The 26518-nt window shown below is 44.4% G+C and overlaps 6 protein-coding genes and 1 long non-coding RNA gene across 14 annotated transcripts in view; 4 read left to right on the top strand and 3 right to left on the bottom strand.

The window, feature by feature from the left end:
* LOC6613161 overlaps nt 1–224 on the top strand; it is a 1958-nt gene extending 1734 nt beyond the window's left edge. The window contains exon 3 of the mRNA XM_002037606.2: nt 13–224. Coding sequence (XP_002037642.1) covers nt 13–186 — 174 coding nt within the window. The 3' untranslated portion in view covers nt 187–224. The remainder of the gene's footprint in view (nt 1–12) is intronic.
* LOC6613160 (glycoprotein-N-acetylgalactosamine 3-beta-galactosyltransferase 1) lies at nt 177–21168 on the bottom strand. 4 transcript variants are annotated; one of them, XM_032727433.1, is made up of 7 exons: nt 21079–21168; nt 19585–19777; nt 19362–19526; nt 1315–1842; nt 1159–1255; nt 725–997; nt 177–665 (listed from the first exon to the last, which is right to left on the bottom strand). In XM_032727433.1, the coding sequence occupies exons 3-7, from the start codon at nt 19400–19402 to the stop codon at nt 384–386; spliced, it is 1221 nt and encodes a 406-aa protein (XP_032583324.1). In that variant the 5' UTR covers nt 19403–19526; nt 19585–19777; nt 21079–21168; the 3' UTR covers nt 177–383. The 4 variants fall into 4 exon arrangements, with proteins under 4 accessions (XP_032583324.1, XP_032583326.1, XP_032583325.1 ...); XM_032727435.1 differs by having other exon boundaries at nt 19589–19777; XM_032727434.1 differs by lacking the exon at nt 21079–21168 and adding an exon at nt 20893–21000.
* LOC6613159 lies at nt 3259–4482 on the bottom strand. Of its 2 annotated transcripts, XM_032727444.1 has the most exons (2): nt 4379–4482; nt 3259–4274 (listed from the first exon to the last, which is right to left on the bottom strand). In XM_032727444.1, exons 1-2 carry the CDS (start codon nt 4388–4390, stop codon nt 3354–3356), a joined length of 933 nt encoding a protein of 310 aa, XP_032583335.1. In that variant the 5' UTR covers nt 4391–4482; the 3' UTR covers nt 3259–3353. The 2 variants fall into 2 exon arrangements, with proteins under 2 accessions (XP_032583335.1, XP_032583336.1); XM_032727445.1 differs by lacking the exon at nt 4379–4482 and having other exon boundaries at nt 3259–4286.
* LOC6613158 (glycoprotein-N-acetylgalactosamine 3-beta-galactosyltransferase 1) lies at nt 4515–7882 on the top strand. Of its 3 annotated transcripts, XM_002037603.2 has the most exons (4): nt 4784–5488; nt 5548–5641; nt 7212–7508; nt 7566–7882. In XM_002037603.2, exons 1-4 carry the CDS (start codon nt 4938–4940, stop codon nt 7797–7799), a joined length of 1176 nt encoding a protein of 391 aa, XP_002037639.2. In that variant the 5' UTR covers nt 4784–4937; the 3' UTR covers nt 7800–7882. The 3 variants fall into 3 exon arrangements, with proteins under 3 accessions (XP_032583328.1, XP_032583329.1, XP_002037639.2); XM_032727437.1 differs by lacking the exons at nt 7212–7508; nt 7566–7882 and adding an exon at nt 5909–6115 and having other exon boundaries at nt 4515–5488; XM_032727438.1 differs by lacking the exons at nt 7212–7508; nt 7566–7882 and adding an exon at nt 6343–6393 and having other exon boundaries at nt 4769–5488.
* Nucleotides 5377–6938, bottom strand: LOC116803574. Its single transcript, XR_004363665.1, has 4 exons — nt 6865–6938; nt 6460–6598; nt 5534–5616; nt 5377–5468 (listed from the first exon to the last, which is right to left on the bottom strand). It is a non-coding gene; the product is annotated as an uncharacterized LOC116803574 (long non-coding RNA).
* LOC6613156 (dual oxidase) lies at nt 12435–26445 on the top strand. Of its 2 annotated transcripts, XM_032727430.1 has the most exons (10): nt 12435–12530; nt 14574–14948; nt 21098–21178; nt 21371–21720; nt 21779–21983; nt 22041–22444; nt 22500–22777; nt 22834–25690; nt 25752–25880; nt 25942–26445. In XM_032727430.1, the coding sequence occupies exons 2-10, from the start codon at nt 14801–14803 to the stop codon at nt 26068–26070; spliced, it is 4581 nt and encodes a 1526-aa protein (XP_032583321.1). In that variant the 5' UTR covers nt 12435–12530; nt 14574–14800; the 3' UTR covers nt 26071–26445. The 2 variants fall into 2 exon arrangements, with proteins under 2 accessions (XP_032583321.1, XP_032583322.1); XM_032727431.1 differs by lacking the exons at nt 12435–12530; nt 14574–14948; nt 21098–21178 and having other exon boundaries at nt 21615–21720; nt 21823–21983.
* LOC6613157 lies at nt 16888–19355 on the top strand. The gene has a single exon (XM_002037602.2). It carries the CDS (start codon nt 16936–16938, stop codon nt 18838–18840), a length of 1905 nt encoding a protein of 634 aa, XP_002037638.1. The 5' UTR covers nt 16888–16935; the 3' UTR covers nt 18841–19355.
* Nucleotides 26446–26518: the final 73 nt, after the last annotated feature.

Below are 26518 nucleotides of genomic sequence, written 5' to 3'. Positions count from 1 at the left end.
CTTTACTTTCAGGGATTGGAATGCTGTTCCACCTATTCAATTTCCATACACAACGTCTCTCCCTATGAAATGCATTTTCTGGAAACGATTTTGTACAAAAGGCGACCATATGGACTTCTCGCTGGACATCCTCCTCCAAGAAGATTAAGGGAAAACCGCCTAAGGAAACAGCAGTATAATTTTTGATTATAACTAATATCGTATTTTAAATATAGATGCATTTATACTAAATAACAAATTAAACCTTAATGCTAGATGGCATCTACTAAACGTAATGCTTAAGTTCAAGGAGCAGTTTTAGACTCATTTACGATATCTTGGTTTTACTCTTTGGTTTTAGTCTGTTGCAGTCAATCCAAAATGAAAGTATTAAGGTCCTAATATTATTTCTTAAACTTCGAAGTGGTCTTAGTTCTGTAATTTGGTTTTGTGACGTTTTTGCCTGGCACCATTTTGATAAGAGCGTTATGGCCCGTTTCATCATTTGTGGTCCGAAAATGATTCGAAGTTGTTCCAGAACTGGTCTTCTTTTTTGGCAGTGGACCAAGTTCCCTGTTTATGCCAAAAATTCGCAGCTTGTAGATGATATATTCGAGCACGTAGAACTCCTGTGCAATGTTGTAGTGGAACGAGATGGCCGTATTCGAGCAGCAGTCACTGGAGTTCTACAAAGGCGAATAAGTGTTTAAATAATTTAGTAACTCATATTTGATGGGTTCCTTACATCTGGTGATGTGTAGTAGAGCAGTGGCTGGTACCAATCCGGTGGCTGTGGATACCAGTGAAGAGGCGAGAAGGGAATGAACCGACTCAGCCCGTTCTCATCCCGCGAATCACCACCCACGACGCCCACTCCGGCCAGACATCGTCCCAGTTCCACATCCTCGTAGCCGTAGTTGCGATTGGTGCAGATGCTGCTGTTGCTGAAACCCAGTTTAACCAGTCGGTGGAGGGCCATCTTACTCATCACATAACCCGCTCCTCCAGACATGTATCCCTACAAAGAGAGAATGGTCATTTCTTAAGTGGACTTGGATCATGAAGCACACTTTTTGGCGACTCCGTGTAAATACTGGCCTTATGTAGAGAAATGAAAACAATCTAAACTAAATATGATATGACTAAAATATATAAAATTTTTCGAATTTTATATTAAACCTCTTTTACGTGCTGGCGGAACTTGTTTCCAAAATAAACCGGTTCCCTGAAATTGTGGGCGTGTAGAAAGGCTCGCAGGTTCTCCATGATAACATAGCTGAAACAGAAAATAAAATATATTTTATTTATAAAAATTAAAAAGTATATTTCACTTACGTGTCATCGTCGGCTTTGAGGAACCAGTCGTACTTCTGAAAATGGTGCTTATAGACGTACTGCAGCGCCGCCCGGGTTTTGGGCCACAAATTGGAATAGCCCTCCCTCACATTGAGCGCCACGGATCCCAGTTCCTTGTCCGCCTTGGTGCTCATGAAGATCAGCTTGTTGCAGCGCCTTCCCCAGGTGCGTTTGATGTGAACGGCGCGGGTGTGGTGCGTCTTCGGACTGGTCAGCACCATGCACAGGACACGCGTCTCGTTGAAGAGTCGCGCAGCCTGGATGTCCGGCGGTGGATTTGTGGTCGAGGGAGCAGTGGTTGGTGGGGTGGGTAGGTTCCTGCTCCGCTGGCTGCTCGGAAAGGGACTGCTCTCCTCCTTCAGCCGATCCGCAGAGTTCTGCCATCGCGTTCGTTTCATCAGCTCAGACAGAAGTAGTCCCCATGCCAGACCGATCAGCAACATCAGCATCAGCTCCAGACGCTTTCGATTGGGTCGTACTCCCATCATTCCGATGCTCCTCTTGAGGCTTTACAGAGAAAACACACTTATCAGATAAACTTATCGTCACAGATTCAATATGATAAGCTATTTGATAAGCTATCAAAGTATCTATAAGATATACACTTGACACAGGGCAGTTAGGCTTTAGGTTTTAAGTTGCTACATAAACATAATAAACAATCGAAGCAGACATAAAGGATAAATAAATATTTTGTCAAATATTTAACGCTCTTTTCTCGGCGTTGTAGTATTCAGCTTCATAGCTTAAAGATTGATGTATGGACTGTTGGATTCGCTTCGATTTTATCTCTGCTTATTTTCTCTTATTTTTACGATCCGCGTTTGTTTACTTTTTTATGCAAATTTTGCTGCTGCGACCGACCGACCAGTCGTCGTTGATATTGTTTTTGAATCACCGAATTAACACATTCTTGAGCCGGTGACGCAGAGTCGAAAGCCTGTAAAGATGCGGTCGACCTTCGGGAAAACACTCAGTTGGCTTTCTGCTCAGGTGTGTTGTGCTCTCGGCCGATTGGAGTTGGCTCAATTGGCCCGAGTTCAATTCGATCCGCAATTGCTGAGCTGCAAATGGCAAGTGACGCTTTTTCCAGCCGTTTCGAACATATTTGGGCCCGTTTCGAATCGCTGGCTTCAATTATGCGACGGATACTTGAAGTTCCTCACTCTTTCACCTCGGCGCACTGGCACAGAATATCAATCACAAGCCCTCAGCGCAAAGGCGATAAAAGTAAACGCGGCTCGAACGCGACTCGAAGCCCAAAAAAAAGGCAAAAAATAAACAAAGAGCCAAGGCAATACGGAAAAAAGCAACTCGAAAACAAACAGCTAGCAACGTCTTCACGCTTTGCCGGCAGTTGACAGACTCGGCTTAAATCCAACTCGAAAATGTTGCTGGTGAAATACCTTAACGCTTCTCCCGATGCCATGTTGCCAGATATTTAACGACCATACACGTTTTTTCATTCCAATGAATTCCTCAAATAAAATATATATATAGTATACCAAATATCAAAGTCAGTTAAAGTTAGTTTTTGGGAATACATACTTGCCAAGTCTAGCAATAATGCTTTAAATGGAAGAAAAATGTATGCTAACTATAATAGTTAGCTAATTATATTTATAATTAAATAATTATATAAAGGTTTTTTGTTGCTGACACCCAAATGCCAAATCAACTTTGACCTTTCATTGTTGGGGCCCACCGATTGGCCAAAAGCCGTTGAGCCATTTTGATGGCTCCTTAAAAGGCTATAACCCTTGGCTCTCGCAAATTAATGACCTGAGTTATTCCGCAACACAGGCTTCACTTTACCACCTGTGTTCAAAATTTTCAAAATGCCAGCGAAAAGCTTTTGCCAAGCTTTTTGTTAACCATCTTAACTAAAAAGGCCTAAAGGTAGGCAACACATTCAAAAGCAGCTATGGTGAACAATTTGTATTTATTTTTTAAAAAACTAGCAGTAGATGAAGCACAATGAGGGAATATACAAGGAGTGCGTAGCCCACGAGCAGGACTCAGGCGTAGGGACCACCGGAGGAGTCCAGGCCTCGTGGAGCATTGGCGTAGCTGTCCTCAGCGAAGGTGTTGCTCACGCCGGATCCGAAAGCGGAACCCGAAGATGAACCGGAACCGGAAACAGCGCCCGATCGCAGGACAGTTTCTGGGGTAGCTGCTGCTGCCGAGGATCGAATGACATCCACCGACTTGGAGTGCTCATCGCGAGCAACGAATGGAGTGCGCTGCGCCACCTGGGCCACAGGGACAACCACCGCCTTGAGGGCATAGGGCACCCGGTTGACCACAGCATTGAAGCCATGCACATCATCCGCCGAGTAAGTCACGGTGCGCTTGTAGCCATCGGGATCGATAAGGCTGTAGAATCCGCGCACCACATAACCATCCCGGGTCTCGCTGTGCTCCTTGATGTCGCCGGTGTTCTCGTCGTTCACGGCATAGTTGAAGCTGTAGCTGGCGGGCGGAAAGACCTCGGGCTCCTGGTGCTGGCCCAGAACAGAGCTGACCACCACCGGATCCGACTGCTGAAGCTGAACTATCTGCTGCTCCTGCTGCTGCTGCGCCGATGAAACCACCTCCGAGTTCTGCTCGTGGCGAAGGACAGGCAGCGGCGAGGGCAGCAGCACGGATTCGGCATTGGCGGCACTGGCCGCATTCTGGAGAAGATTGGAGGCCTGGACACTGGCCGTACGGCTGCCGGCGGCGAACTGATTCCAGGCGGGCGCCACGTAGTCATAGCCATCGGGCGTGGCCTCCGAATTCAGAGCATTGTTGCTGGGCGTGTGGTAGTCGCTCAGGAAATCCTCTCCAGAACTGGTCGCACTGCGTTCCGACGGTCTGGCCGCCTTTGCCGCCTTCTCGTTGTAGTTGTACTCCGCTTGGCTAGTGGCCAAAAGTGCCAGAGACAGCAGGGCGAAAAACTGCAAATACATATGGGAATAAAGTTGAGTTTCTAGGAATACGATGTTTCATTGAATGTATATGAATATATCCATTAGGTCCTTGCATCCTGATCACAACTCACATTAGCTGCCATCTCAAATCGTTTGGATCTTCCTTTCGTGGGAGTGCCTCTACAAATTGTCAGCTAACTGATGTCATAATTGAAGCAGCCCGGAGTTTTTATACTTCATCCCAATTGCAGTTCATTACCCAATGTTGGTAGTTATACAATGTCATGCGCCTCAATTGACTGATTTACCATTGTCCAAAGTCGCGACACCATATTGGTAACACTTTCGTTTTCAATTTGTGACCACTTTTATGCTGCGTAAGCGCCGACACTATTAAAAGATGATATGGAGGAGGTGTGTGATCGTGGGGACATCAGAATTGGGACAAAAGTTGGCAATAAAGGTGGAGAAGAATTCAACCACAGCTCAATAGAGCTAAAAATACTGCAAAACTTCTCGCTTAAAATTAAATATTTAAATTTATTCATTGCTTATTAGAAATTTTAATATACCAGCCCACTTAATTCAGAATCCCATGTGCGTGGCGATCCCTCATCTCCCACTGAATCGCCGCAGTTTGATGCCTCTTGATAAGAAAACGAATCAAACCGGTTGCTGGCCAACTGACTGATGCCAAGATGCTGCCTGATTTTGGCTGATTGCCGTCTGGCTAAAACAAACGGCCAGCTGTCGGCAATCGGGAACCGATCGTCGCGGAGAACACAACGCTCGTGGAGAATGACGGCCAAGATGAAGTTGCGGTCCCAGCTGCATCTGCTCACTGGTTTCATGGCGGGATTCGTGCTGGCCTTCGTGCTGCTCCTCTACGTCTACGATGTCAGCAGGGTGACGCCCTGCTGGAGCAGCACCTCCACCATGTCCACGGCCACAACGGCTAGGATTGAGGATGATCCACCACCGCGTGTTCTGTGCATGGTGCTCACCTGTCCCGAGAACGTGCAGAGCCTGGCCAGGAGTGTCTACGAGACCTGGGGCCGGCGCTGCAGCCGCCTGATCTTCGCCAGCAGCGAGGACTACGAGCCGCTGGGCGTGGTCGGGGTGGTGGAGCCAGCAGGCGGTGGCTACGAGGATCTGTGGAACAAAACGCGCGAGGGATTCCGCCACGTTTGGGAGCACTACGCTGGCGCCTACGATTGGTTCCTCAAGGCGGACGACGATACGTGAGTTAAGCTGGCGGAGATCGTTATGGATACATCTTTACTTACGTGTCTGTCCACAGGTACGTGGTCATGGAGAATCTGCAGCACCTGCTCCGTGGCTTCGATCCGGATACGCCCGTCTTCTTTGGCTACAAGATGTCGCGATACAATGTGGTGAGTAATTATACAAAATTAGCATTAACTTCCGGATCTGGCTCGTAATTAATCGATTATAGCTTCGCTGCACAGGGAAAAATTGCTTAGGAATATAATGATTGCATCTCCAACTTCGTTTTAGTACGATTTTGCTCAGTGCAGGTGATTTATTTAATAAGTGATCTAGTTGATCGCTGGCATTAGCTTCTAATTAACTGCTCATCTTTTCATGTTTTTGTCGCCCGCTCCTTAAGCTAATTTGAAATTCTAATTTTCGATTTTCAGTTTCGCTTTTTCGAAGCTGTTAAAATTATTTCTTCCGATCCAAGCCAAAATGCTCCCGGCGAAAAGAGTTTCTTACGGTCAATAAATTTTAATTAGTCTATAATTATTCAGAGCGAGTGAGCATATCATAATGATTTTCAAATGTTTTATAGCAATATCGCTTAATAATTATTTAGTTAGTTAATTAAATTGAACAAAAGGCGGTAATTAAAGCACTTTGAATTTGGGCGGAGTGCTTTTACGATATTTGCCGAAGAAATGTGCTAATCCCGGAATGGATCTCTTTGTTGGAAGAACCGGTCCCCTATTGTGAGTGTAATTTTCAAATATCCAATAGCGATTTATTGTGCATTGTCTGGCGGTAAACAAGCATTAAATCTATTATTGGTGCGATGATATCACGCAAAGCAGTTAACATTTCTACTGGCCAAAAGCTTCTTGTCTTCCCTCGGCATTTTCCGTGCGCATAGATCAAGTGGAGGGAAATTAAATTCGCATTAACCATTAGCCTTCCGAGCTGCAGTCTGCGCAGACTAATGGCAGTGACTCACCTGAGGTCATGGCGATCACCTGTCACGCATCTTTCACAGCCGCGCCTTTTGGCCAGCGGGCGCGGACTTACTTCGCCACTTGGCATTTCCAAGAGTTGAGCAAGCTCTTGGTAAGCCGAAGTACATCTGGACATCTGGGCTGAATAAATAAGTAAAGTCCACGAATGAGTTACTGACGAGAGACTAAGATGTTAAAACGTTTTCTTTGTTTCAGCTTCTTCATCATCACACACACATTTTGAATAGTTTATCTGACGGATTGATTATTCCTAATGCATCATAAATGTTTAATGATTTGTGATTGATTACAGTGATTATTTCGCACGACTCTGCTTATCACTGTGTTTTATTCAAGTTTTGAATAGCGTTCGGATACCAAACCAATTAACATATTTTTATGCTCACATGAATTATGCATCGCTAACGCGCCGCACTTCAAACACATAATCCCAAGTCAAATGTGACAATTGAATTTAATACTTCACTTCCAAGTGAGTTTGATTCGTGTTTTGATACATCATTCCCAGCGACCTCCAAGACGGGATTAAGTTCCTCTTGAGTTCGTTGGTGCGGGTATGCTAAAAACCTCATGGCGTTACTAAAAACATGGTCTTTCGGGCCTTTGAAGTAAATATTCATAGTTTAGCATAAGCGTTTTTTACGATATGGGAACGGGTTTGGTAATTTACCACTGGGCGAGTACCATTTCAAAATGACAATTTGTGACATTAGTGAATTTTGCTATTCTCTAGAGTTATATGTCTGGCGGAGCTTCGTACATTCTGAGTCGTCAGGCACTCCAAAGATTTGCAACACAAGCCTATGAATCTGAGGTGATTTGCCCGCAGCCGAAAAGGATGGGCATCGAGGACTTTTACATGGGAATTTGTATGCAGAATGTGGGCGTCCACTTCGTCGACTCCACACAGGCTTTGGATGGAGACATGAAGCCAAAGTTTATGCCCCTGGATCTGGAGAACTACATGTCGGATGCGAACTACACCATTCCGGAGTGGCTGCGCCTCATGAGTCTATCTCGAGTTGAAACGGTGAGTCCTAAGATGATATCCAAACATGATAATGATGATGATGATATTTTATTTTAGGGCTTGGCATGCTGCTCCAACTACTCGGTGGCCTTTCATTATGCCAGTCGAGAACGCATGTTACTCTACGAGTTTCTAATCTATCATCTGAAAGTTTTCGATTCTAACCAGATTTCAGAACGCGGACACAGAAGTCTATTAACTTTATCTGATTTAAAGAGAAGATTTCCACTGGAAGATAACTCCAATATAAAAGACTTGCTGCAAATGTCTGAGAAACCTGATAATTTTTAGATGCTTATTCGTGTTATTTGGCTTAAGTTATTACGATTGTGATATGAACTAATGAATATATTTATGATATTTTTGTTAAACTATGATGTTTGTTTATATGGGACCGAAAATGTTGTGCTAAGTTTCAAGTGTCTTCCGCAACTAGAGGTATTTTTGGCCGCTTTCCCCATACAATGGGAACCACTGTGCAATGCCAAAACGTACTCAAAAAACCGAGCAGTAAAATCTTTTGCCTACTTTTAGGCATTTTGAAGCAGGCTTGTGCGATAAAAAATGGCAAAAAAATAATAACAATATCCGCCGTGTCAAATCAATCGTTTTTTACATTAGTTAATATGCAATTAAAGAATACTGACTATGAAAACATATTCAATTAAGTTGGATAATTTTTATTATTTATTCTCTAAAATACATTTTAGTTCTTACTTTTCTAATTACAGAAACTAATTATCTTGGTTATAACCTTAAGTGCCCATAAAACGACATGAATTTCTTTATCTTCCACCTTGGTACTTGAAGTTATACGCTAATAAAATAATCTTTAGTTTGCATTTAAATAGCTGAATGTTATTTGTTATTTTTTCGTAATTTATAGCAAATAAGGGTGTAGCAAGTTCACCAGAGTGAATTTCACCTGCGTTTGATTAAAGATTCCGCAATTGGTATTAAGCGGATGTCACATGGTCCGTAATATATTTTTAAAATTTATTGCATTGACCTTGCGGGTATTGACTGCGGTATTTAACTAACACCTGCCAGCTAAACGTGGCAGCAAAATGGGCAGCAGCGGAGGGATTGGGCCTGGAAAATAAGGCCGAAACCCGGCAAGTAGCACATGGAAATCCTTCAATGGGGCCATTCTTGCATGAAGGGCTGACCGACTGAACTAGGCTCAGTTTTCATTACCAAAGTCAATGCCCCAGTCTCACCTTAAAGCCGCCTCACCTGCTTCACTTCACCTGCCAACACACATGAACTACATATGCATGCATGTATGTATCTATGTGCTGTTGCGAAGCCAAAGTTAATTAAATCCAAAATCACGTACGCATGCGCGGTGTGTGTCAGTTGGCATTTCCACTCGGAATGCTTTCGGAGCAGATAGAGATGTACTTTTTAGAAGCCGGCTGCGAGACTACTTATGGTAAAATTGCATTAGAAACATCATTGGTGGGATGCGCCGAGCATGGCTCGTTAAGTACGAGATGCAAGTGAAAGGGAACTTGTTTCGCCGCGATCTTCTAGCAACATTGTGTGATTGGGTTTATAGTTAGACATGAGCTCAGTGTGTTAATGGGTTAACGCAAGTAATTGAACATAAATGCGAAAAGCGCTATTGAGGAAGCGAGTACGAATGCGAATGCGATTGCGATTGCTCCAGCACTTGTGCAAACAGGGCGCTTAACTTCGAGTGCTGGGAATGGGCCACAAGTGCACCTTGGTATCACACTTCAGTGCAGTGAGCCATGGATATGGCGATATGGGATGGGTTCTGGCTTGGAGTCAGCTCTGCGCACTCACTTCGAGCTTAATCGTTTGATACACTTATTCAAAGTGACTGTGGGAATGTTGAATGGGTTCTTGGCTCGTGTTATGTTGCATATTTCGAATCTCGATTGCTTGTAATACTATTTGCCACAACTAAAACCATTTCCATGGCAAACTAGCACAAGCCCTTAGCGGGCAAATGGCTTGATAGTCCAGTCCAGTCTAGTGGCTGACTCAAGAAATCCAATTAGCGGAAAATGATTTAATTCTTCGCTCTTCGCACTGCAACTATTTGCTAACAAGCTAGGCTAACACGGCTACCAGTTGCAGCTACCTACTAGTGACTAGTGACTAGTTAGCTCAGCTTACTTATTTGCCCAAGCAGCACACAATGTATCAGCGCTCCAAAACGGCCGTCACACGGTGCGTATGCTTAATGCGTTTGGCTTAACTTTGACTTGCTCTTGCCGCGAATCCGAGTTTTCTGAGTGTTTCAATGGCGCGTGTTCCATTTTGTGGGCCAACACCAGCTTCGCAGCTTTTTGTTGCTGCTCTGGTTATTGTCACCTGTCCGATTATTATTATTATTATTACTATTTTTGTTTGGCCGCCTTGTGCGTTGCCCTGACCTTCGAACTCACTCGCTCTCGATTTGCAAGCCATTAAAATTGATATTTTTCGTAGTTGAAATTGAAATGGTATCGAAACCCAAATCCGAGCTGTAAGAAATCAATTACTTTGCTATGCGTAGCCGTGCCTTACTCATTGATACATATATATTTTTTTTGGTTGCTTTGGTTTTTTATGCCGTGAAAGTTGTTAAACCATTTAACATCACTGTTGTTGGTGCTTTGAATTTGATTTTGCTGAGCAAGATAAATTAATTATTAATGTGGCTCGAATATTTGCAGGCCATTTCACATAAACACAGAAATTATTGCTCGTTTTTTTACCCTTCACTTTTGGTGGCCAAGACACATAGCCCAGGAATGCGATATCATTGTTGCTGTCTTCCACTTTTTTTTTATATTTTTTTTTTTTATTGTGAGTTCTGTGTGCGTAAATTGTTGATCGAGAGCTTGTTTAGAACTCGTATTTGCTGTTGAGGCCGAGAGTGTTTTGGGCTTGGTAGTACCATTAAGGCCTAGAGTGGGTGCTCGAAACTTCGAGTCTGGACTCGGGACTGGACTATTTTTGGCACCACAATTCCTGGCTATAAACAGATTACGCTAAATTGCGATTAAACACCGAAATAATCTTAGTGGTATTTATAGTTTGTATTGTTTTAATACTTTTGGCTATTACCTAACGCTATTATTTCAGTTTATTGCACATTTAATGGTTGGTATTCCGATTTGGAATCGATAAATAGCCCACAGCTGCAGATACCAATCGAATTAACTTAGTCAACTTCAAATTGCCGCTTGGAAGGCCTCATCGCTAAAAAATCATTTACAAGTTGCCTCATTGCACGCACAGATAAATCACAACACTCGACGACAATCGGCAGCACATAGAAATTAATTAATTTAATTACTTATCCAACTGAATTGCTTTGGAGTTTCGAGTTCTCGACCTATGCTTGTGCGATTCCAATACATTTTTGCGATTTTTTTAATGACAATCGAGCATGAAACGTTCGAATCATTTTTTGTTCTTCGGCTTAACTCATTCAAAGTGCACTCAAAAGTTGGAAATGTGTATTTTTTTTTTTGGTTTTTTGATTTTCCATGCGTGTCAAAAGTAAGCGTCGATCGTTCTCTTGCATTAATAAATATTTATAGATGCGCCCGTTCTGCTAAATACCTGGCTGCACTTGTTAAGCCCGGCTCGAATCGTAGATAAATAAGAATCTTAATTGATTTTAATGTGCACAGCTGCATTTGACGACTTCTGACTATTGACTGACATCCGAACAAAGATCGAAGAGGCTAGTATGGGGCCATGGAGGTAAGTGAGCTGTCTAGAATACTTGGCATAAAATATTGTCTCTGGACAATGGTTAAATGTTTCAGACCTCAATTATTGAATGATTGAGTATCTGGGAAACTTGAATGCTGCCCTATGCTTTTGTAATTTAAAGTAACCAGAATAATTAGGCACGTATGTTTGATGCAAAAATTCAATACCTGTTGTATAACTTCCAGTTGGGTATGTTATTCATCATCCCATCGCATATAGTAACGAATAGATACATTATCATTCAAGAACCTCCAGTTCCACCTAATATAAAGCCATCATATTAGTTGGATGGCACTCCGATTAGTATGCAAATTCAGAGTACTCAAAATGAGTTGGTTAATACCAGGCGGTCCAAGAACCCACCGCTGGCATCTCCATCGCTCGCGGTGCAAACAGGAACTCTTCTCGCGCATGGGTGCCGGTTTTTACCACTCCATTAACCGCAAGAGCGGACAGCCGTTTGAGGATGGACTCTCTCTCTCGCCTGATCTCTACTCCTTCTCCACCCGGTTGCAGTGCATCCGCCAGGCTGGGAAATTCCCGGTAGGCGGCGAGAGAAAGGGCGAGACACACGGCAATGATTAATTCGACACGTCGTCATGTCGAATATGACGGAACCCATTTGGAGACGGACATGGCCTGGGATCCAGTCCCACCACCTAGATCCCGAGAGCCGAGGCAAAATGGAGCAGCGGTTCGGGAGCCCCAAAGAGCGGGAGCGAGGAGACACTGAGAAAAATTAACTAGTTCATAAGTTTATGGGTAATCATAAAGGTATTAGTATGCCTTAGATAGATATTTTTTTTTAGGTTTTTGGTATTTTGGTATAATAATTTTGAAATTATTAAATGATTTTAATTATGCAGCTATGAAAATAAGAAGCTTATTCGAATGGTTTAAAGTTTGTTTAATGTTGCTTACCTCCCTGCGGAATCGAACCCGGATCTTTCCAAGCATCCCACAAGTTGAACTAAGACTTATGTATCTATATTCTAAAACAAAAATTTGTGTAGATTTTTTTCATTTGTTTTGAAAATGCTTTCACTCCGGCGGAATCAGATTCGCAACTTTACCGGCCTTATTTCCGGATTCGTTTATGTATTGTCCAAATTTCGTTTTCAGTGCATAACCGGTTCCATTGCGGACCGATTCGAGCTCCAACACGGAGGGTCCCCCGCACAGCTGGGCTCAGTTTCGAACGAACTCTTGGCCGCTGCGGACGTGTGTTGGAGCCCTCGATTGCGAGGCGGATTCGAATCGTGTGTGCTGTGTGTGTTGCTGGTGAGCGAGCGAACGCCGACGAGAGTGAATGTGAAACGGTGGAGCGCCGAAGCGCTGAAACGTGTCGCGCATGCGCCGTCTTCTTCACCGTTATCGTGGCTCTGTGTGCGGCTCTTTGTGGCTGTCGCCAGGCGAAATTGCTCAAATTGTTTGGAAAATAGTGCAAAAACGCGATAAGCATTGAACACCCACATGCGGAGATGATTGGATTGGATACTTTGTGTATAGTTTTTTTCGGCAGCTGCCCATCTCTTTTGCTCGCCCACAAGCGAACGATTCACCGATTCACCCTCTCTCTCATCTGTGTGTGAGTGTGTGTGTGTGTGGTGCGTTTGTATTTGTTTTCTTCTTATTTTCGGGTCCCCTTTTGGAGTTCCGAGTCTTCTTTGTCCGTTGCTTCGTCGCCGTCTTGTCTTTGCTTACGTTTTCGTTCATGAATTTAAATTATTTTCGTGTTTAATTTTTTTGCTGATTTGCTGCTGCTTCTTCTTGCACAGCCTCCCATGCAACAAAAGCGGGGTTTTGCGCAATTTTGGCGACTGCAAAAACATTGGAGACCATCCACAAGACTAGGGCTACACAACTAGTGGCCAAGAAGAGCCAGCGAAACATAAACTTCTAGTTACTTCAATTCCAGAATAATAACGAGAATTATAAGTGAGATAAGTGAGAGATTCCAAGCGAAGTTACGTTTTTTATGTGGCATTCAATCGAAATGTATTATTATCGCATTCCCTAAGTTTGCCATTGAAACAATAACAATTTCTTGCTATTTTAGTGATATTTTTAAATTGGCTAATTCTGGTTTTTGGATTGCGTTTTAGAAGCTGGTTGATCCATAGGAATTTCGGATTTATTCCATCTTTGCTCGGACTGCGGACAACAATTTCTGAAACTAGCCACAGAAATGTTTATTAATTAATGCGAAATGGCCGGGGGCGATGGCTAATGTTCGGAAAGCTAAAAGTTGTGGCTTCCAACTCTTGCCGCAATATAATTTTTCGTATTATACCGTAATTTCCAAGTGATTAATGCCGTTCAGTCTTCCACGCTTTCTGGACTTTCTCTCTCGCTCACTCTTTGGATCTCTTTTATATATATATATGGGGATGTATATAAGTATTTTGGCCAGTGGATCGCCCACAATTTTAGCCGAGCACTTGGATCTGGCTTTTACCGCACAAAAATTTTTCTCTGCGCGTCCATTTAATAATAGTTTCCAAACAAACTCCAAATTGCATTGGCGGAAAAAAGTTAATGTAAAAATGGTAGAAGGTAGAGGGTGTGGGGGTGGGGGTGGGCTTATGACTTTGTTAGCTCTAGCACTCTGCAGTTGCTGTAATGTTAATTGTTTGCAGTTGTGCAATGGCATTTTATATGCTTTTTTGCCTTGCCTGGCACATATGCGCACATGTACATATGTATGTACTTCTATGCTTTGTATCTTCAGTTTTCGGCTTCTTTCCGACCATTGTCGATTATGACTAATGGAATCTGGCCGTCGTTTGTCGGCTGCGGTTTGTAAGGCCGCAGAAGGTCAATTGCTCTGTGGGTAATTCCATTTGGGCCGCCTCTTCGCCCTTTATTTGCTTTGCCATTTATTTTTGGCCATTCAGCACCCTGCATTCGATAAATGCGATTTAATTCGTTCGCCTCACTTTGTGCAATCAATTTAATTGCTCGGCATTAACGAACCATTTCGCTATTTACTTTTGGCCCTCTGCGGTCAAGTCGATTTCGATTTTTATAATTTGACTACAAAATGCGGCTTAAAAGGGAATAAATAAGCTATTAAATAAGCTAGTTGTATATCAATTGGCAAGTTCTGGTATTTTCCAAAAAAGCAAGTGACTATGACCGAAAAATTGCATAATATATGACTTCATTAGGTTTATGGTAATTTAGTCGATCGTCAACATTTTGAACGAGAATTGGAGTGAGTCGGTGTACGAAAAAATATGCAAACAAAGTGTGCGAATCTCCGCATGAATCATAGAGTTAAGAAGATCACTTCTCAAAGGAATCGATTGTTTTACTTCGCAGTGCATAATTGGAAAACCATGGAATCTCAGCCGAGTAGAATTTAAAGTGTGAACCAAATGTGATGAAACTCGAAATAATGCAAAATTAAGCCCATGCCCTCGAAGTCAATCCCAAACTCAAGTGTTGGTCTACCTAATTAGTTTAACAATACAAACGACCGAATTTCGTGCACCAAAATAGCGAACAACGAATAGCATACGAAATAGAAGACATTGTTTGCAATCAATATGAGTGTTCCAAGTGCGCCCCATCAGAGGGCAGAAAACAAAAATCGAACCAAGCTCCGGCTCCACTGGCCGGGGGCAACCTACGGAGGAGCCCTGCTGTTGCTACTGATTAGTTACGGTCTGGATCTGGGCTCCGTGCATTGTTATGGTGAGTACCACTTCCCGATATCGTATGGTTATTCAATTCAATTAGGTCCATTTGCATAGACATGGATCGTGCCGTTGGAGAGCTTTGTTTAGCCTGGGAATGGAATGCACAGGTCATCAGTTTTATCACCCAGTTCGAGCAGTGAAATATATTGGTTTTAAATCACATAATTGGGCTTAGTTTCAAAGTTGAGTTGTCCAGATTTACTCGATGACTCGCACTCATGACTTAAATGCAATTGCTGCATGGCGATTTATGTGCTGTTAGCGAAATAACGACTCAAAGGCAAATAAACCCATCATATTTGAACTCCGTAAATACTACCTGGTCCACATTGACGTCATCCCATAGACGCCTTGCATCCGAATCGCCAGACGTGCCAAGATCTCGTGGCTTCAAAATGACCGATTAGATCCCGCCACAAGCAATTTATTATGCATAAAAAAGTGTTTGTATGTATTATACGCACACTGTGAGAAATTGTTCTCGGGTTTCCTAACCCAAGTTAATAGTATCTGAGTTCTAGAAATTGGTCTCACATATATTATACTTCAGAGAAGTTCAGATGCATTTTCGAGCTATAAATCCGCTCAGTATATTCTATAGATTCCACGATGTCTGACGATACTGGTCACGTCCCACCTGTGTATATGCAGTGGCTAGGGGGCGTGGCACGACACTCAATGCGAGTCAAATGTCAACGCACGATCAACTGGCTTCCTCTCGATTTAGCATTTGTATCTCATTTCTCACCCCGACTTACATTGTTTTGCTGGCTCTGCCATTTCGCTTATGCATTGATTTACGATCGACCAAACGATTTTGTACTTTTGTTTTGAAATATTTAGCGTAATGAAATTACTGCAAACAAACGTGAAATGTATACCATTATGCTGGCCAGCCACGCCCCCCGCGGTGCGCCCTCTTCCTGATCGAAAGATCGACGGCTTTCGGATCTCGGATTTTGGATCTCCGATCGCAGCAGGTGGCTTTTGGGGAAGTCGGTCGATTAATTCGACCCGCCAAATAATTTGTTTCATTTTGTTTCCTTCCATCAAATTTATTAGCATTCGCGAAGGCCTATTGTTGCCTCAGTTTCGATTGATTATTTTGAATTTGCTATATCAAATTAACAAAAAAGGTATATATGCACAATAAAAAGTGATGCTAAAGAGACCAAACAAAACATTAATATTTCCTTCGTTAACTAAATTGCTTACAATGTAGTTTCCCGTGTCGCACCAAAATCACCTTGCCAATTTAGCACACTTCAAGAACTTTTTCTTCAGAATCAAAACCATCAATTAAGATGTGAATAAATCCCCTATTTATTAAAATCCCTCGTTTGGTATTGATCATCATTTGGACTTTTGAATTGAGTGCTTATTCATACATATTAGCAAAAATGACCAATACTAGAGTTCTTAATTAGGCAAATGGTATTTTGATTAACGAAAAAGCAAGCCAGTCAGTCAACTGAATCATTAACATCGTGTAAACTGAACTGATCGTATAAGTTAGGCAAGTGTTTCAATAGAACTTCGATTTGGGAATGACTGCATTCTTTGCGAATCGCAACTCTTAATTAAGCCGCTGGAGATAAAATAAATTCTTTGGCATTCATTAGTACTGATGTTAAGCGGGGCGAGAACTCGCCCGGGAATGTAAAATTAAATTAAGTCATGTGCGCATTTTTATATGCCTTCCAATTTGGCAACCAATTAACAGCTAACAAATAGATGTCACTGTCCACATTCACTATTTTTTTAATCGCCATAAAAAGTCATAGTTTTGAGCAACTTGTTTGAAACCGAAAGCGAAAGTTTTCAGATTTTGGACTCTGTTCGCCAATTGAACATCTAAGAACAAAGTCTTGATAATACAAGTTTCTTCCATTTCCATAATAGTACGTTAGAAATCATGAGGCATAGAAATAGTATTCAAGTAGGCGTGTTAACTTACTGAAAAGTATAAGCTAAAATAACTAATGAAGAGAAAGCGAATTGCTAGTCGATTGTTCAACATTTTCCTTTTGGCGGTTCTGTGCTATCTGATATTGACTTCCCTTTCTGATCGGAATAAAACGATTGATATAAGCGAAGTGCCCCAGATCTACATCAATGAGGAAGATGAACTCTTTGTCAACACCACGGGATGTCGAATAAGTGCGACGAAGCCACTTTCGCTTTACGCCCTGTCCTTCATGGAGCCCATTGAACCCGTTTTATGTAGAATGGAGCAGCTGATGGTCGCCGAGACAATTGGAGACAGGAATTACTTGGTGCGCAACATATCGAGGCATGGGATTCTCTCATGGAGACAAGTCTCCTGCATTTATCGGGAGTTTGTGAGGGTCGATGACGCACACAACAAGTACATATCCCTGAAGTTTTTCAAGCTCACCGATCGAACGAGATACCTTGAGGTGGGTACTGGTCTGCAACACATTCGTACTTGGTGCTGGGTGGACTTTGGCAGGATCATATTCCACGACGTTCTGTACTTCCTGCCACCACTGCCCCAGGCTACGAACAGATCAACAGAACTTCAGAAGCGAAAGTTGTCCGTGATGATCCTGGGAGTAGATTCTATCTCGCACATGCACTACATGCGTTACTTTCACCGCGTGGCCGACTTCATCGAGCATCTGCCGCACACGGAATTCTGGGGCTATAATCGCGTCGCCTTGAACACCTATCCCAACTTGATCCCTCTGGTAAGCGGACTTAGTGTTTCGGAGATGGAGGAGTCTTGCTACAAGGACGAATTTAACTTTGATAAATGTAACTTCTTGTGGAATGAATTTAAGAGGGCGGGATACAGGACCATCTTTGCAGAGGACACGGATACCGCCGGGCTGTTTATTTACAGAAAGAGAGGATTCCAGAAGCAGCCCACCGATATTTACATGCGACCTCTGATGACTGAAATCGAATCTCATTCGTTATACCGCACCACATTCGATCTAAAGTGCACGGGTCATCGGCTCTATGGAGAGTTTTACTATGATTTCGTCTCCAGGCTGATTCCGCACATGGAACGCCAGTTATTTTTCTCATTTTTGTGGAATATGCACGGCATACACGACGTCTTTCCATTTGCCAAGTTTGTGGATAAGGATTACCTGAGTATTTTGACCAGGCTACACGAAAAGGGAGTAATGGAGAACACGTTGATCCTGTTTATGGGTGATCACGGTCTGAGATTTGATACATTCGCCCGAACTGCTCCGGGACAACACGAAATGTCGCAGCCACTCTTGATTGCCATTTATCCCGAATGGATGAAAAGGAGATTTCCGCTCGCCATGTCGAATTTCGAACGAAACGCCAAAAGTCTCATTACCACATTCGATCTGCACGAAACCCTCAAAGATGTGATCCATCTTGATCGGCTGATCGATGCCAATGTGACGAATAGAACGCTTTATTTGACGAACGAGCGCGGAATCAGTCTGTTTTTACCTATTCCTCAGAACCGAAATTGTAAAACCGCCGAGATAAAGCAACACTACTGCCTCTGCAACGAACTGAAATCGGTATCCACCCATGAAAGTGCCATTCAAGAGGCTGCCAGTTTCGCAGTGGACAGGATCAACGAGCTCATAAAGCCATATCCTCAGTGTAGAGTTCTTAGCCTGCATTCAGTACGCTCTGCCTACCGCGCCAAAAGTAGTACCTATCGAGGAAACTACAGGGTGTCCCAGGTTATGGTCCGCCTGAAAACGACGCCCGGGGATGGAAACTTCGATGCCACCGTTCTCATAACCATGTTCAATGGGGAAAAGACGGATATGAAGCTGGGAGGTCCTGTGACCAGGACAGACAGATACGCCGATCAGGCGTACTGCGTTCAAAACTATCGCATTGAAATGTACTGCTATTGCTTATGATCGACTAATTTAAAGTTGTAAAAAGAAATTTTATATTTTATTTAACTAGGTTATTTTTCACAAATTCGATACTAGTTCACTTAGAGCTTTAACTTTCGGTAGATTACAATTAGTATGTTACTCTGCATGTATTTTCCAAAAACTAATTATGCAATGCCACGTGAAAAAAATCAGCGTCTTTTGTTTAAACGCCAAGAGTCACGCACGAAGCGAGATGAAAGTGAATTTTGCGACGTACCGGACTCGCATGAATCAAAAGACTTAGAAAACGAACGCGAAACAGCTGACGAAATTGAAGAGAGACTCACAGAAAGTACAATGCGACAATTGATGGCGCCGACAGAGTTGGGCACAAAAACCAGTAGTTTTTATATAGTATGTGAATATCTAGTTTTTTTAGGGGAATCCGTGATGTCGTGCATGTTTTTACAAAAAAAAAAGAAAACAAATAACAGCAGCTTATGTGTGGAAGCTTTTTTAGCGTGCAGGTGTTGGTTAGTGATTCTTTTTTTGTATTTTACCAACATTCCGTTCGCCGCCAACGCATAGTGTTTGTGTACATATAGCTTTATATATATATAAGCATATATAGCCGATCGGAGTCAGCTGAGGCTTCCTCTCTCCGAGTCTCCTCAGCTGGCTACGTTTTTGGTTAACCGGATCTGATTCTGTTTGCCATCTCAGACCTGGAAATTAATGCTGTTTGTTGCCTTCGCTGTTGCTAGCGTGCCATTCATCACTCACTCACTCAGTGGCTCTCGAAAATGGTACGAAATATATTCATGACTTGTAGCTGTAGCTGCCAACGTCATATACATCTGCCATGGTTTGCTCACGACGAAGACGGCGAACCCACGAATCCGGCAAACAAACCATCTTTTTCGGTCCAGAACGGGGAGTAATGGTCGAATTCAAAAAGTTGACGCCGTAACAGAAGCTGTATTAAAAACAATAGAACAAATAAACTGGTTTAAATGTCTGTTGCGGGTATTCCATCTAAACACTTCTTAGAATGTTGGGCATGTTTTCTTTTTGGGCTGCGGGCATTGGCTTGTTAATTTGAAAACTGGTTTCTCGTAAATCTTCCCCATCCCCCTCACAATTGTTCGCAAATAAACCATAATTATAACGTTTAGCGTCAGAACAATTACGCCTTGCAGATTTTTATCACTTAAAGGTGTCTTCTGTTTAACAAATATTTATTTTACAACTTGTGTGCTTTTTTTCTTCTGTGAATCATGCATAAAGTCGGCATTAAAAAGGTGGAATTATTAATTGCGCTTGGCAAAATAAAAAGGTGCGATTAATTGGGCTTTGTTTATTGTGTTTGCGGATTTGAATAGTATACTTTAATGACATCCCTCAAGTGTGTAAACTATACCCTACTTAGACCCGAATTTATACATTTAATGTCATTTTCCTAATTGCCGAACACAGATAGGAATTCTTTACAAATGTCCGGGTGTGTCCGGGCGATTAGTCGAATTCGATTAAAATTCACGCGATATTGTGTTGTAATTAGTTTTTATGATGACAAGTCGAATGTAGATAATTCCTCAAAATTGCTTAGCAACTTGTTAGAACCATTAGATTGCTGAAATCTATGCAAATTGGCGCCATTCCTTACGTCCAGCCACTTGTGCCATTGGGTGCGATTCAATCTCCGCCATCTAAACCTCAAGTCAATCAATTTTCCAGTCAATTAAAAACCAAACTAAGTCAACCAAAAACAGTGTCTAATATCACAATCTACAATTTATCGGATCACTTTGACTTTGCTAAAAACCGGCTACTGTCCGCAGACAAGTTTATGCGTAAATTATTTATCTAATATGAAGTGAACATTTAAGGCATTCTCACATCTAAACTAGCTCAAATTAATGCGTCACTTACGCGCATAAAACCGAATTAAATTACGCAAATAAACGCAAAATTATTAGAAAAGTCGTAACACCTTGGTTTTATTACAGACAACAGCGAATTGCTGTGAATGAGATATGTAGGTTAAGGTGTTGTTTAAATTTTGGAACTATTATTATACTATTACTTAACTGAATGTTCTGTTATCCGCTTGAAAGTTAATTAAACTTGTTGGATAAACTTGATAATTTAGATCCATGGCGGTGACCTCAGATATGGTTTAAATAGGTAATAAACGAGAACGACTGTTCTACGGTTCCCACACTCAAATAGATTAAATGTAATTGCTCTAAGGCAGTAAACTTTAACATGTGTCACCTGCGTTCCTATCTTTCAGAGAAAATGTATAGTCAGACCGAGAAACAGCGCTACGACGGCTGGTACAATAACCTGGCCCATCCCGACTGGGGATCCGTGGGTAAGTGGACAGACTGGAATTTCCGCCAGGCCGTTGACAACTTCCGAAAAAGGGTGAATTGAGCCGATTACGCCGGTAATTAGAATCAGTTAGTTGTGAGCTTGGCCTGGATTTGCATATCGATCGGATTGCAATTACCATATTGGCCAGCTGTGTGAAGGCTAACCCTTGCCCCTGCCCATTGTTTTCCAGATAGCCACCTGGTGCGCAAGGCGCCGCCCTCCTATTCGGATGGGGTTTACGCAATGGCAGGTGCCAACCGGCCCTCGACCCGTAGGCTCAGCCGGCTGTTTATGCGCGGAAAGGACGGCCTGGGGTCAAAGTTCAACCGGACCGCACTGCTGGCCTTCTTCGGCCAGCTGGTGGCCAACGAGATAGTGATGGCCTCGGAGTCCGGCTGCCCCATCGAGATGCACCGCATCGAGATCGAGAAGTGCGACGAGATGTACGACCGGGAGTGCCGTGGCGACAAGTACATACCCTTCCATCGAGCAGCCTACGACCGGGATACCGGGCAAAGCCCGAATGCGCCGAGGGAGCAGGTGGGTTACGGTACCATCGGATGGGTCTAACCACCACTACTGAAATCATACTCCGCAGATAAATCAAATGACTGCTTGGATTGATGGCAGTTTCATTTACAGCACCTCCGAGGCCTGGCTCAATGCCATGCGCTCCTTCCACAATGGCACCCTGCTCACTGAGAAGGATGGGAAGCTTCCGGTGCGGAACACCATGCGGGTGCCGCTCTTCAACAATCCGGTGCCGAGTGTCATGAAGATGCTTAGTCCGGAGCGCCTGTTCCGTAAGTATTGTCAGTTATAGTAGTAGTGCCATGTAAAATGTCTCTATTTGTTTCCAGTTCTTGGCGATCCTCGCACCAATCAGAACCCTGCGATCCTCTCCTTCGCCATCCTCTTCCTGCGCTGGCACAACACCCTGGCCCAGCGAATCAAGCGGGTGCATCCGGATTGGAGCGATGAGGATATCTATCAGCGGGCACGCCACACGGTGATTGCCAGTCTGCAAAATGTGATAGTCTACGAGTATCTGCCCGCCTTTCTGGGCACCTCGTTGCCACCTTACGATGGCTACAAGCAGGACATACATCCTGGCATTGGCCACATCTTCCAGGCGGCTGCCTTTCGATTTGGCCACACGATGATCCCGCCAGGAATTTACAGACGGGATGGTCAGTGCAACTTTAAGGAAACGCCCATGGGTTACCCGGCGGTCCGACTCTGCTCCACTTGGTGGGACTCCAGCGTGAGTTTCGGATTCTTTTAAAAGGATATTATTTATGAAAGACTTTATTTATCAGGGATTCTTTGCCGACACCAGCGTGGAGGAGGTACTGATGGGCTTGGCTTCGCAAATATCCGAACGTGAGGATCCGGTTCTCTGCTCAGATGTGCGGGACAAACTGTTCGGACCCATGGAATTCACACGACGGGATCTGGGTGCTCTTAACATAATGCGGGGTCGGGACAATGGACTGCCTGACTACAATACCGCGAGGGAGTCCTATGGACTGAAAAGGCACAAGACCTGGACGGATATCAATCCTCCGTTGTTCGAAACGCAGCCAGAGCTCTTGGAGTAAGTACAAATCGGTTTGAAACATTTCATTTAATTTAACCACCAATCTTATTCAGCATGCTGAAGGAGGCGTACGATAACCAGCTGGATGATGTGGATGTCTATGTGGGTGGTATGCTGGAGTCCTACGGTCAGCCGGGCGAGTTCTTTACGGCCGTAATCAAGGAGCAGTTCCAGCGACTGCGAGATGCCGATCGATTTTGGTTCGAGAACGAGCGCAACGGCATATTTACTCCCGAGGAGATCGCCGAGCTGCGCAAGATTACCCTTTGGGACATCATAGTGAACAGCACGGATGTGAAGGAGGAGGAGATCCAAAAGGATGTGTTCATGTGGCGCACTGGGGATCCCTGCCCGCAGCCAATGCAGCTGAATGCCACGGAACTGGAGCCGTGCACTTACTTGGAAGGCTACGACTACTTCTCCGGCTCGGAGCTGATGTTCATCTACGTGTGCGTCTTCCTTGGATTTGTGCCCATCTTGTGCGCCGGAGCCGGATACTGTGTGGTCAAACTGCAGAACAGCAAGCGCCGCCGGCTAAAGATCCGTCAGGAGGCACTGAGGGCACCGCAGCACAAGGGATCCGTGGACAAGATGCTGGCCAGAGAGTGGCTGCACGCCAACCACAAGAGACTGGTCACGGTTAAATTCGGGCCAGAGGCGGCCATCTACACGGTGGACAGGAAGGGCGAGAAGCTGCGTACCTTTAGTTTGAAGCACATCGACGTGGTCAGTGTGGAGGAGTCGGCCACGAATCACATCAAGAAGAAACCTTACATCCTGCTGCGTGTTCCCAGCGATCATGATCTGGTGCTCGAGCTGGAATCTTACGGAGCACGCAGGAAGTTTGTAAAGAAGCTGGAGGATTTCCTACTGCTCCACAAGAAGGAGATGACTTTGATGGAGGTCAACAGGGACATAATGTTGGCGAGGGCGGAGACACGTGAGCGGCGCCAAAAGCGACTGGAGTATTTCTTCCGGGAGGCTTACGCCCTGACCTTTGGCCTGAGACCCGGAGAACGACGAAGGCGTTCAGATGCCTCCAGTGATGGCGAGGTAATGACCGTGATGCGGACCAGTCTTTCCAAGGCGGAATTCGCCGCCGCTCTGGGCATGAAGCCAAACGACATGTTTGTGCGCAAGATGTTCAACATTGTGGACAAGGATCAGGATGGCAGGATTAGCTTCCAGGAGTTCCTGGAGACCGTAGTCCTATTCTCTCGTGGCAAAACTGACGACAAGCTGCGCATAATCTTTGATATGTGCGATAATGATCGGAATGGAGTCATCGACAAGGGCGAACTGAGTGAGATGATGCGATCGCTGGTGGAGATTGCGAGGACGACGAGCCTGGGTGACGACCAGGTTACGGAACTAATCGATGGTATGTTCCAGGATGTGGGGCTCGAGCACAAAAACCATCTAACCTACCAGGACTTCAAGCTGATGATGAAGGAGTACAAGGGTGACTTTGTGGCCATCGGACTGGACTGCAAGGGAGCCAAGCAGAACTTCCTGGACACCTCGACGAACGTGGCCCGGATGACTTCGTTCAACATCGAGCCAATGCAGGACAAGCCACGTCACTGGTTGCTGGCCAAATGGGATGCCTACATCACGTTCCTCGAGGAGAACCGGCAGAACATCTTCTATTTGTTCCTCTTTTACGTGGTCACCATAGTTCTGTTCGTTGAGCGCTTCATCCACTACTCGTTCATGGCGGAGCACACCGATCTGCGGCACATCATGGGCGTGGGCATTGCCATCACCAGGGGATCCGCCGCATCGCTGTCCTTCTGCTACTCCCTGCTGCTGCTGACCATGTCCCGGAATCTGATTACCAAGCTGAAGGAGTTCCCCATCCAACAGTACATTCCCCTGGACTCGCACATACAGTTCCACAAGATTGCCGCCTGCACGGCGCTCTTCTTTTCAGTGCTGCACACGGTGGGTCACATTGTGAACTTCTATCACGTGTCCACCCAATCGCACGAGAACCTGCGCTGCCTGACCCGCGAGGTGCACTTCGCCTCCGACTACAAGCCGGATATCACCTTCTGGCTCTTCCAAACGGTCACCGGCACCACAGGTGTCATGCTGTTCATCATTATGTGCATCATCTTCGTGTTCGCCCATCCTACGATCCGCAAGAAGGCCTACAACTTCTTCTGGAACATGCACACCCTGTACATTGGATTGTATCTTCTGAGTCTGATCCACGGACTGGCCCGACTGACCGGACCACCACGCTTCTGGATGTTCTTCCTGGGCCCCGGAATCGTGTACACGCTGGACAAGATCGTCTCGCTGCGCACCAAATACATGGCCCTGGACGTGATCGACACGGATCTGCTGCCCTCCGACGTGATCAAGATCAAGTTCTATCGGCCACCGAATCTAAAGTACCTGTCCGGCCAATGGGTGCGGTTGTCCTGTACCGCCTTCCGGCCGCACGAGATGCACAGCTTCACGCTGACATCGGCGCCGCACGAGAACTTCCTCAGCTGCCACATCAAGGCCCAAGGTCCGTGGACGTGGAAGCTGCGCAATTACTTCGATCCCTGCAACTACAATCCGGAGGACCAGCCCAAGATACGCATCGAGGGACCATTCGGCGGTGGCAACCAGGACTGGTACAAGTTCGAGGTGGCTGTGATGGTGGGCGGCGGCATCGGGGTCACTCCCTACGCCTCCATCCTCAACGACCTGGTCTTTGGCACCAGTACCAATCGATACTCGGGCGTGGCCTGCAAGAAGGTGTACTTCCTGTGGATCTGCCCATCGCACAAGCACTTTGAGTGGTTCATCGACGTCCTGCGCGATGTGGAGAAGAAGGATGTGACCAACGTGCTGGAGATACACATATTCATCACGCAGTTCTTCCACAAGTTCGATCTGCGAACAACAATGCTGGTATGTGCCAACACACATTAGAGTTTTAAGTATTAACTTAAAGAATTAATCCTGCTTTCAGTACATCTGTGAGAATCACTTCCAGCGACTGTCGAAGACCTCTATATTCACGGGTCTCAAGGCGGTGAATCACTTCGGTCGCCCAGATATGTCCAGCTTCTTGAAGTTCGTGCAAAAGAAGCACTCATACGTAAGTACTTGGGCTTTTGCTTTCCTCTGAAAGAAAGCACATTGAAAACATTTGATTCCAGGTTTCCAAGATAGGAGTCTTCTCCTGCGGTCCTCGTCCGCTGACCAAGAGCGTGATGTCTGCCTGTGATGAAGTAAACAAGACGCGCAAGCTGCCCTATTTCATTCACCACTTCGAGAACTTTGGATAGGTGTGCTCTGTTGGCTGTATCCAATCTTTCACCCGCCAGCCTCACTGTCTTCCCCCTCAACGAAAGCGAATTCTACCCGTAAGATTCATTCATTAGTTTTAGCGAATTCGGCTGCTCAAACATACAACTTAAATCTTCCTTAATCGTAGGCTAATCGTACAATCATAATTTAGTCAAGATTTGCTTAGTGCGTTAAGAAAATGTATCCCATTGTAACGAAATCACTGCAATCATAGCAAGAACAACAAAAAGGCCTCTACTTATATATGTGTATGTATGTATATGTGTATTTATTGAAAATATGATTTGTTATCAGTTTTTGTAAACCGTTCACATTATTTATTAAAAATTTACAATTATCATTATACATGAAAACGAAACTGTGTTTAATGTGGGGGTTAAAAGCTATATTTCAAATTTCTTATAGATTGGCGCCATCAAGCAGTTG

This window comes from Drosophila sechellia, chromosome 2L (genome assembly GCF_004382195.2).
Source record: "Drosophila sechellia strain sech25 chromosome 2L, ASM438219v1, whole genome shotgun sequence".
NCBI lineage: Eukaryota > Metazoa > Arthropoda > Insecta > Diptera > Drosophilidae > Drosophila > Drosophila sechellia.
This window is presented reverse-complemented; position numbering and strand designations above follow the sequence as displayed.